At 36.7% G+C, this 12,052-nt stretch overlaps 1 protein-coding gene across 3 annotated transcripts in view; it reads right to left on the minus strand.

The window, feature by feature from the left end:
• The window catches only part of Cab39l (calcium binding protein 39 like), a 128,005-nt gene that overhangs the window by 52,432 nt on the left and 63,521 nt on the right, over positions 1-12,052 (minus strand). For all 3 annotated transcript variants that reach the window (XM_071611515.1, XM_027928860.2, XM_027928859.2), the window contains 2 exons: positions 3,761-3,903; positions 1,359-1,523 (listed from right to left, as the gene is read on the minus strand). In XM_071611515.1, coding sequence (XP_071467616.1) covers positions 1,359-1,523; positions 3,761-3,862 — 267 coding nt within the window. In that variant the 5' untranslated portion in view covers positions 3,863-3,903. The remainder of the gene's footprint in view (positions 1-1,358; positions 1,524-3,760; positions 3,904-12,052) is intronic.

Here is a 12,052-nt window from a genome sequence, read left to right on the forward strand (position 1 = left end):
ACACCTCCCCCTCCCTCCCCTCCCCCCCCCCCTTTGTTTCTCTGCTTCTTGACCCTGCCATGAGCTGAGCAGCTTTTCTCTGCTGGACCCTTCTCCCAAGATGTGATGCTGCACCTTGGTCCAGAGCAGTGAGGTTAAGCTATCTATGGGCTGAGACCTCTGTTACCATGAACATCCCCCGCAAAAAAAAAAAAAAAAAAAAAAAAAAATTTCCTCCTCTAAGTCATTCTTGTTGGGAATTTTGGTCACAGTGACTTAAAAGCTGATTAAAAGGTTATGGGCTTCAATAAAGGTCAAAGATAAAGCAATAGAAAAGGGAGAAAAAAAAAACAGAGAAATACAGGTGTATCTGAAAGAAAGGAAGAGTTGAAGTCTGGGCCTTTCAAGGTCGTACTCAGTCTGGTTTCCAGCTAGCACACCTGTGGGCACTTCCCCCAGAGCAGTCTTGCCCTGCATTCTTTTTTCTCTAGTTAATCTGCCCAGAGAGCTGTGGGCTAGTATTTCCACAGAGTCTCCGGAGCCATGACCTTATCTCAGCCTAATCACAGAAATCACTATAATTAGTTTTTCTTCCTCTTGGTCAGTGAACAAAACTAAAAGCAATTCACTTGAGAAATCTGCATATCTCCTCTGTCTCAGAATCTGTGGAGACTCAAGAGCTTACCTGATACTGCTAAGCACAACACGGTAGAAACAAAACCAGAAACAAAAGCAAAACCAGGACTTCCATTATCTAACCAGACAATGTCCAAACTTGCCTATGTATATGTTTTCTCTGAGAAAAAAAAAAATCATTAAGTCATACAATGTATAATAAAATGCTTATATATATTTACTGCTTATATTTCTAGGCTTTGTTTTATTTATTAAGCAAATTATGTATAGCTGCTTTCAAACTGAGATAAATGTTACTAGCATTTAACAAACTTCTTAAATCATTTGCATATTTTGAATGAAAAGAACTGGCTTGGAAGAGACCGCCAGTCTGCATTTGAATCCTACTTTAAGGTCTTAAGCTGAGTGACTTTGGGCAAATTACTTAATATCTTTGAATATTAGGTTCTCTTTTATCTATAAAATGGTATTGATAATACAGTGTTAACCACAAAGGCAGTTTTAAGAATTGAAGTAGTTGAGCACTTGAAACCATATATGGCATATAGTAATTACTCAACAAATGTTATCTGTTATCATTAGATATTAACCTTGCTACCTGAGCATAAAACTATGGTACACCTTTTTGCTTTTTTTAAGATGAAAGTGATTTCAGAAGTTTTAGGAATAACTGTTTTTAATATAATAAACAGTAATAATTTTAAAAAGTCAATATTGAGAGCTGTCATCCTTTGACAGTTTACCTCAAAGTCTATCAGTTGTAGGTCAGCTATCAGTGTCACCAGCAGCCCACTGTTGTAGAGTTCTTGTGCCAGCTGAGCCACTGCTTCTGTGGGGGATTCTTTGTCACTTGTACCACACAAAATTTCTTTCATTGCTTGCAGTGATTTTGACACTTCTTCTGAAGCCTGGTGACCAAAAAGTATGTTAATAGTTAAAAAGAACAAAAAATTTCAGGCCATAAACAAACAAGAAAACCATTTCTTGGACCTTATTTATTTATAATCAAAGACCATTGTACAGTTATAAAAAACATTATACTAATAGGCACTGCCTTTGTTATTTTGGAAATTGTCCTAAAATTTATATAAAGATCTCTAATATTTCTACTTAGTCAACATAATTGAAATAATTTTACTATAAACTATAACTCATAACTAGTAACTAAATAGAAATTTTATTTTTGAAAATTGAGTCCACTTTAAAGACTTATCAGCAGTTACCAGTCTTTATTTAAAACATCATGTTGAGATTGGTTTTTCAACAAATCTCTATTTTCCTGATCTTTTATGGACCAAGTATGAAATCATAAGTGGTCAAAATTAATAATAAGTTTGTCAACAAATTTATACATTATATGGCATCACCATATAATTTTTGTGAAACTTAAAAATAACTCATTATTACATTTAAAGAAAAATGCAAACGCATAGAGACAGAATATAGATTAGTGGGTGTTAAAGAGGAGGGGGAAAGAAAAATGAGGGATTGCTAATGGGTACAGTGTTTCTTCTTGAGGTGATGAAAATGTTCCAGAATTAGTATTGATAGGCTACATAAAAATAGCTCATGTAGCAAGGCACTGCTTTTTTGGGGAGGGTACTGGGGATTGAACCTAGGGGTGCTCTACCACTGAGTCACATTCTCAGCCCTTTTTGTTTTTTACTTTGAGACAAAGTCTTGCTAAATTGCCGAGGCTGGCCTCAAACTTGTGATCCTCTTGTTTCGGTGTCCTGAGTTGCTGGGATTACAGACTTGCACCACTATAACCAGCAAGGCACTCTGTGTGTGTGTGTGTGTGTGTGTGTGTGTGTGTGTTGCTGGGAATTGAACCCAGGGCCTTGTGCATGTAAGGCAAGCACTCTACCAACTGATTTATATCACCAGCCCCTACTTTTCTTTATAGTTGTCTTACCTGTATATGCATCCCAAAACAATATAGCTTACTTCTTCTAATTTGAACTTTATGGAGTGATATTTGTACCCTTTCATGACTTGCTTCTTTCATTCAACATTACATGTGTGCGATTCACCTACGCTGCTGCATGTAGGCAGCAGTTCTTTGCTTTCCATCACTCTGTAATATTCAGTTCATGGCTACACCACTTCTTTTTGGGGGCCTATGAACAACAATGCTGGGAACATTCTTCTGGGAACAGCATATTTTTCCTGGTGTACATATTCAAGAATATCTCTAGAGTTTATACTTAGGAGCGGAACTTCAGGGTTTTAGCACATGCATATCCTCATATTTAATAGATAATACTAAATCAGTCTTTAAAGCTGGTACATCAGTGTGTACTTGTCACTCACAGTAAGTGAAAGTTCCTACTGCTTACCATCCTTTCCGACACTTAATATCACCAGATTTTTCATTTTTGCCAAGATAATAGGTGTGTAATATGAATTTACTGTATTTTTAATTGGTCTTTTCCTGATTATTAATTAAAAGAAGGAAGCTTTTTTTTTTCTTTCTGTCATTTAACATTTAGAATTACATACTTTTTTATGAAGGTCATTTTTTTTTCTGTTTGACTTAATATTATAAAGAATACTAGAATTAAGATATTTCTCCATCCCTTTATAGAATTTAAGATTGTGTCATATACTGAGACAGAAAAATACTGTGAACCCAAGGATATTTATTTTATAGATATCTTGAATCTTATACACTAATCATTTTAGAGAGAAACTGAACGTGTGGGAATGAACATCTCCTTCAAAGGAATAACTAAAATACTAAAAACAAAAAACAACCTACCTGAAGAAAGCTTTGCTTACTAAGACTTTAAAACATCATGAGATAAAGTTGTGCTGATGTAGAAACTATCAGTCAGTCTTTAAATAAAACCTTTTCCTTTTCATGTCACTATAAGATGACAATATAAATAATCACCAATATAATCCTGAGATCTTTAAGTCTAAAGTCCATAGAAATCCAGGGCTGCTCAGAAGCCCTCAGCAGTGAGCCAAAAGTTAAAGACAAAAGACTGGACATAGTTGCATAAAACCTGAAATCAATTTTACTGTACTTACACCCTGCATGCACACTACAGACCACATTTGGGGTTCTTCATTAAGCTTTTGCATTGGATTTTGGCTTTGTTATACAGTATTTTAATAACGTTATTGTTTTTGCTCATACCTTGTCAGTCTTTTTGTCTTGCTTTTCCAAAATAGCCATGTTGTCTTTCAGTATTTTCACGATTTCTGCTGGATTTTTGTGTGATTTACTAAACAAAGGCATTTTCTTTCATATACAAAATTCTCCTCTTCCAATATGGAATGCTAAAAACAAACAAGCCAATAAAATCATAACTTTAACTCAATATGCTGAAGTTGTTATACCAAAATGTCTTTTAAATTTTTAATAACAGCAATAATTTGTAACATTAAAAGTTAACAAACTAAAACAAGTTGTTCTATGCCAAATTATAAAATACCTCAAGAAAGATATTTTAAAATATTTATCTAAAAGTTTTTATTCGCTCTCTCTTCCCCCTCTCCTCTCTCTCCCTTTCCCTCTCTCCCTCTCCCTCTCTTCCTCTCCCTCTCCCTCTCCCTCTCTCCCTCTCCCTGTCTCCCTCTCCCTCTCTCCATCTCTCCCTCCCTGCCCCCCCCTCCACCCCCTTCTCTTCTGCGACTGGCCTCTACGTCCTGCTAATAAAATCTCGGACAGGTAAATTGTTTCGGCGGAGCTTTTCTGTTGTTCCTACAGATATGGGCTGGAGAAGCCATAGAATGTTGTGAGCAGAGCTTAATGGGCAATTCTGGTGGGAGCTCAGAAGACCAGAATGCTGTTAGAAATGTGGCCAGTAAAGACTGTACTCATGAGTTTTCAGAGGGGAATGGGGACTCTATTGGGAATCAGACTAGAGAATATTCATGTTACATTCCAGCAAAGAAGTTGTCTACATTTTGCCCATGCCCTGACATTTTCTGTGAAGGTGAATTTAAAGGTAATGGACTAATAATCTGGTGGAAGAAATTTCAAGGAAGCACAGCATTCAGGCCTGGGTGGCCTGGGTGTTGCTGGCAGATTTTAGCTAGGTTTACTGTGAAAATTGGAAGCAGAGAGATTTGGAAAACTTTGTTGGTCAAAGAAGCCTAGGTAAAATTGGGGCCAAGGAATTTACTGTAAAGATGGTCATCAATAAAGAGAAGTACTTTGCTGAGACAAAGGAAAGATACCCTGAGGGCATCTCAGGAGTCAGCAAAACCACACCCATTGCAGGCTCAAGGGTGCAGAAGTGAAAACTTGTTTGAGAGACCTTGGACCTAGGTTTGCATAGGGTTGCCTAGAAAGAAGTTTCCCCAGGATTCATTTCACTGTGTTTGATTGTCCAGGCATTCAGAGGTCACTGCAGTAATGGTCTAAGGGGGCCAGGCTACAGCTTGAGCTGACTTCAGACCTCAGCATCATTCACATGGTGCTAGTTCTGCATGGATGCAGGACGCTGGAATTAAGGGATACTGGAAGTTTACACTGAAATTTCAGAGAAAGGCCTGGGAGGCCAGGGAAAGTGCAGCAGGTCAGAATCCCTGCAGGCAGCCCCTGAAAGATCAATGCACAAGGCTCTGAGAAGGAAGCCAAAGATGCACTGCAGACACTCTGGATTAAGAGATGCCAACAACATGGAACATCTGCTGGGGAAAGAGGCTAGCTGTGGACAGAGCCAGCTTAAGAGAAAGGCCATTTGGACTGCAACTGGCAAGGCCATAGGGGTGGAGCTGCACAAGCCCTTTGAAGATCATATTTTGCCCTTATGTGCACTGAATACAGAACATAGAGCTACAGGACTTGTTTTCCTAGCTGGATTTTGGTCTTGTGTTGGGCCCATCACTTTTTTCTATGCCCCCATTTCTTCCTTTTGGAATGGGAATGCTTACTGTGTGCCAATATATATTAGATATATGCAACTTGCCTTTGATCTTTACAGGGGCTCATAATCAAAAGTTTGCGTTGGCCTCAGATGAGACTTTGGACTTGGACTTTTGGGCAAAACTGGAGCTGTTAAGACTATGGGGACTCTTGAAAATGGACCACATGCATTTTGCATTATGAAATGGACATGAGTTTTGGGGACCCAGAGGTGGAATGTTGAGGTTTGGATGAGCTATCCCCCAAACCTCGTATGTTAATACAGGAGTTGAAATGATTAGATTATAAGAATGTAACATAAAAAAAATAAAAGTTTTTATTCAATGTCTTTATTTTTTCCAGCAATACAAATGTAAGGCTTATGTAAGAACACAAAAGGAATATTTAATTAAAGTGAGTTGTGATGATGATAATACTAAATGATAAAATAAAACATAAAACTTAAGTGGGATTAGGATTCATATACTGTCACAAAGCAATATTTAAAAGCATACCAATAACTACTGCATGGCAATCTCAAAATTGATATGTAAAATAAATTAGAATCTATTCTTTATTTACTCTTCAAATATTCAGTTGTTCTTATTCACTGATGAAAAAGCCTCTTCTATACATAATACCATGTATATATAATATACCAGTAGGGCATGATTTATTTTCCGAATGCCCTACTGGAGGGTGAAGGGGAGAAAAGAAGTATCAATTCTAGTCATTCAGAATATTTATTGCAGACCTGGGGTTGTGGCTCAGTGGCAAAGCACTTGCCTAGCATGCATGAGGCACTGTGCTCGATCTTTAACACCACATAAATATAAAGGTATTATGTCCACATAAAACCTAAAATAAATATTTAAAAAAAAACTAACAGAATATCTGTTGTATAGAGTAAGAAAGCCAAATATGGCTGTCACTGCTGTAATGTATTAGGGGGGAAAATAATCTAGAAACCAAAGGCTCCAGCTAGTAAAGAATTGCTATTAATTTACATCTATAAGCTAAAATATTTCAGCTACTACTGAAGTATAACTTTAAAAATAAAACTTCCCATGACCCAAGTGCCCAGAGATAGTGTTTCATTGATGACTATACTACAATTATAAATTTAGGATATATATTCCCTTCAAATTTTTACTATATATATAAAAACATTTTTAAAATAAAACTAGCATACTAAGCATAATATTTGGCAACTGTTTTTTTATTTTTATATCCTGAACATCATTTCATTAATATGTTCAGATCTACTATAATATACTTATATAATACAGTAGTAGGCCATGATTTATTTTGGAGCATAATATATTTATATAATATACCAGTAGGGCATGATTTATTTTTCTAATTTTCCCTAATGTTCGTATTATTAACAACGATGCAGTTAATCAAGGAAGAAAGAATATTGTGCATAAATGCATACACCAATTGATAGCAGCACCCTAGGCAGCTACTTCTGTTATATAACCTTGACTATGCGTCCAAATTCTTCATCCTCTTAGATTTCTATTTATTTTCCAAATCTGTTTCTCCAGGATTTTTGCCAGATCTGTGAACTACCTTAGATCCATCCAATAAATTCCTCAAGTAACAAAATCAGTATTTGTTATTTGTGATCAAGCATTCCAATGGGATATATATGTTATAAAATGGGAACCAAAAATGTTGGTGTGAATTTTGATGACAAAAAAGGAAACTAAAAAAACATTACCCATTTCCAAAGAACTTCCCAATGTGGGAAGGGTATGTAGAGGTATTTGTCCATTTTCAGTCCAAGGAAAAATTTGAAAAGCACAATAAAAAACCAAATCAGTTTCTAAAGCTAATACAAAGTTGACAGAGCATTTGAAGACAGAAATACATGAAGATCTCACTGTGTTTTTCAAATTTTTCCTTGGACTGAAAATGGACAAAAAAGTTCAATGACATAGTTAATGAATTATTTCACTAAAGAAAAAGGCATAGTAGTTGCATGTTCTAGACATGTTCCTTAAGTCACTTACACTTTTTCTCATTATTTTTAAAATATATATTTACTCTCTGAATACTTAATACTCAGTGTTCAAACTTTTGGCATTAAAACAGAATTTTAAAAAGATGGGGCTGGGGTTGTGGCTCATCGGTAGAGCACTTGCCTAGCAGTGTGAGGCCCTGGGTTCGATCCTCAACACCACATAAAAATAAATAAATAAATAAAGGTATTGTGTCCAACTACAACTAAAAAATTAATATTAAAAAAAGGAAAAAAATCTAAATGAATTTGTGTAATTGTTCTGTTTCTTTGTGTAGTCCTGTCACATTAAGGGAAAGAAATATAACTACAGGAATTTCAACTAAATATTCCCTGACATCAAAACAGAGCATAAGTATGATATGGTATTACATATATATGATATGAAATTTTTTTTGTCCCTTACCTATTGCTCTGCTTGGTTTTTGCCATATTGATCTAATTCTAATGTTAATTTGTTGAAATTATAAATGCTTTCAGGACTTCCATGTTAATAATGTGGTTAGCTAGTGTTTCTTGATTCATTATCTCCTTGAATTTTCCTTTGTTGGTTCATTCACTTACTCACTGAACAAATAACCTGAGTAAATACTATGTATAAGCACCTTGCTTAATGCTAGGGATAGAGCCATGAACAAGAAAAACATAATTCCTGTTCTTTGGAGCTTATTAAGTAGGAAAAAAAAGCAGACATTTTAGGGGCAATGGGATTATGTAACAGTCTAATACTATATGGTGCCTCTTAATAAACAGTATTCTTTTAAAATTATTTCCTATTTTAAATGTACCTAGTTACTATAATAAGTATAATATATAAAATTAATGTAATAATGTTATAAAATTTCAAAGGATCTTTACTTTTCAATTTTAGGACCCATACTTTGAGGGAACTCAAAGCTCATACATTCAAATGATGCAGCTCCAGCCCTCAAAGTTCCAGCAAATTACAACATTTCCTACGTGCCCAGTTCTCCACGTCCAGTCCCACTCTACTCCCAGACCAAACACTTCCCCCCTTCACCCACAAACTTGGAGATGCTGTTCTGTTTGGGAAACTGTACTGGTCACTGTGTATGCATCTACTCCAATACCATCATTTACCTCATTAGTTATTTAAGAAATGAGCCAACTGACCACGCACAGTGGCTCATACCTGTAATCCCACCTGCTTGGGAGGCTGATATAGGAGATCAGCTTGGGCAACTGGACAACTTAGTGAGCTCCTGTTTCAAAATTAAAAATAAAAAAAGGCCTGAGGATGTACCTCAGTCATAAAATTCTTGCTTAGCATGCTCAAGGCCCTGGGTTCAGTTCCCAATACAGCAAACAAACAAACAAAAAAGAAGTGAGCCAACTGGCACTCAAAACTACCTGCTACACAAACACAAGATTGACAGACTAGACTCAGAAGTTATCACCACTGTCTGGTTGTCATATTCCTATCTGTAAAGTGAAGGGGTTCTTAAAGTAAGATAGCACATCATATATTGAAATTAGGCCATATATAGTGGACTCTAGGTTATTAATCACTATTTCATGTTCATTCCAAGTCTTTAACTCTTACCATCCATCATGGGCAAACATAAAGTGCTTAAGGTAGGGACAAAAGGTATAGCAGAGCCCTGAAAACTTGCCTTCTGGGGATAAGATGGTGACAGAAGTTTTTCCTTAAACACTATCTTAGAGTTTTCCTTTTTGTGTGTGTGTGATGTTGGGGATTGAACCTAGGGCCTTGTGCATGCAAGGCAAGCACTCTGTCAACTGAGCTATATCCTCAGCCCTTATCTTAAAGTTTTAAGAATGGACTATATGGTGGCAAAGGTGGTGGTGTGTGCCTGTAATTCCAGCAGCTTGGGAGGCTGAGGCAGGAGAATTGCAGGTTCAAAGCCAGCCTCAGCAAAAGTGAGGCACTAAGCAACTCAGTGAGCCCCTGTCTCTAAATAAAATACAAAATGGCTAGAGACGTGGCTCAGTGGCTGAGTGTCCCTGAGTTCAAACCCCAGTACTCTCCCCACTAAAAAAAAAGACGGACTGTACATTATATTTCAGCAAAGCAGGCAGTAGAGACAGGAAAAGATGCCATGTCAATCTAACACACTGATGTTAGATGAATGCCTCTTAGGGGTGGAAAACTTGACGCCAGGCACATCATCCTGTCCTCAGCATTATTGCTGACAGGGGAGCCATGCAGCACACAAATGTTAATAGACTGACACTGGCCCTATTGCACTTTTTCACTTTCAAAACGAGTAAACTGGGGCTGGGATTGTGGCTTGGTGGTAGAGCTCTCGCCTCTCATGTGTGAGGCATGGGGTTCGATCCTCAGCACCAAATTAAAAATAAATAAAACAAAGATATTTTTTTTTAAAGTGAGTAAATTGGGTGGCGCACGCCTATAATCCCAGTGATTTGGGAGACTGAGACAGGAGAATCGTGTTCAGAGTCAGCCTCAGCAACTCCGAAGCGCTAAAGTCTATAGAGTTCTGGGAAAGAAAGTCTATAACCTCATAATTAAATCTCTAGCTAATATATATCATTTATTTGTGAACACATTATGTATACTTATTAAAACAAAAAATGAGATGGAATAAATCCCAAAAAGTGCTCAACAAAATGCTAAAAAAAAAAAAAATTCAGAAATAGTCTTGAAAGGACATCTTTATATTGTTGGCAAGACATGTAGGAGGGTGAGAATCTACAATTATAATTCATTCATATGGGAATAAAAATAAACAAGAATTGAACAAAGAAGTTAAAAAGGAAACCTAAAACCTCCAAGAAAAGGATGGAAATAATGATAGAAGAAGAAAATCTCTGGAGCTAATTTGGTCCCTGCTTCTTCTGGTGACAGATCTGTCTGCTGTGCTCCCAACTCCATCCCACCAAAAGGGTGGGAATATGACCCAGTCATGCCAGAGTGTTCCATTATGCCAGCTACAGCAGTTGGCTCACAAGCTAATCAAAATTTAAAAGGTGGAAGGCACAAGCATTAGTAAGGATTGGAAAAAAGGGGAACTTGTACATTGTTATAGAAAGTGGTAAGGGAGGTTCCTCTAAATGTTAGACCTTGGGGCTGGGGTTGTGGCTAAGCGGCAGAGGCTCATCTACCATGTGGAAGGCCCTGGGTTCCATTCTCAGCACCACATAAAGATAAGTAAATAAAATAAAGGTATTGTGTCCAACTACAACTAAAAAATAAATGTTTTTTAAAAAATGTTAGACCTACTAACTGATCCAGTAATCCTACTGGTGGATAAGTATCCAGAGGAACTGAAATCAGAATGTTGAAGAGAGATCTGCACTCCCATACTCACTGCAGCGCTATTCATAACAGCCAATGTGTAGAATCAACCTAAATGTGTAAGCAGATGAATGGATAAAGAAAATGTGGTATATACTGTAGAATGGGAGAAAATCTTTGCCAGCTGTTCCTCTGAGAAAATCTTTGCCAGCTTAATATCCAGAATATATAAAGAACTCAAAACATTTAACAATCAAAAAACAAATAATAAATGGGCAAAGGAACTAAACAGACACTTCTCAAAAGAATAAATACAAATGGTCAACAAATATATGAAAAAATGTTCAAAATCTCTAGTAATCAGGGAAATGCAAATCAAAACTAAGATTTCATCTTATTCCAGTCAGAATGGCAGTTATGAAGAACACAAATAATGTTAAATGCTGGTGAAGATGTGGGGGGAAAAAGTACATTGTTGGTGGGAATGCAAATTACTATAGCCACTCTGGAAAGGAGTGTAGAGACTCCTCAAAAAATTAGGAATGGAACCACCAAATGACCTAGCTGCCTACTCCTTGGTCTTTATCCAAAAGAACTAAAATCAGCATACTCTAGTGATATAGACAATAAAATGTTTATAGCAGCACAATTCACAAGAGCCAAATTATAGTCCAGATGCCCATCAATAGATTAATGGATCAGCCATAAAGAAGAATGAAATAATGTCATATGCCAGTAAATGAATAGAAATGGAGAACATCATGCTAACTGAAATAAGCCAGACTCAGAAAATCAAGGGTGGGATGTTTTCTCTCATATGAGGAAACTAGAGCAAAAAAAGGGAAAGAAGGCAGCTGGAGGGCGGGAGTGAGATCATATCATAAATATATAGGGAACATCAGTGGAGGAGGGAGGGTGGGAAGAGGGAAAGATGGGAAAGTGGAGGAAATGAACTTAAGAAAATCATGTTATATGCATAGATAAGTGTACTACAGGGAATTTCACTTTTATGTATATATGGAAAGTACCAATAAAAAATAAATAAATGAGGGGCTGGGGTTGTAGCTCAGTGGTAGAGCACTTGCCCTGCATGCATGAGGTCCTGGGTTCAATCCTCAATACCCCATAAAAATAAACAAATAAAAATAAAGATATTGTGTCCATCTACAACAACAACAACAAAAAATATATACACACACATACACACACAAAAAAAAGACAAGGCCAATTTAAAAAAAAATAAATGAGTGAAGGAAAAAATCAGTAAGGTAAAGGAAGAATAGGGGGAGGGAGGAGGGAAGGGAAAGTG

This window comes from Marmota flaviventris, chromosome 4 (genome assembly GCF_047511675.1).
Source record: "Marmota flaviventris isolate mMarFla1 chromosome 4, mMarFla1.hap1, whole genome shotgun sequence".
Classification (NCBI taxonomy): domain Eukaryota; kingdom Metazoa; phylum Chordata; class Mammalia; order Rodentia; family Sciuridae; genus Marmota; species Marmota flaviventris.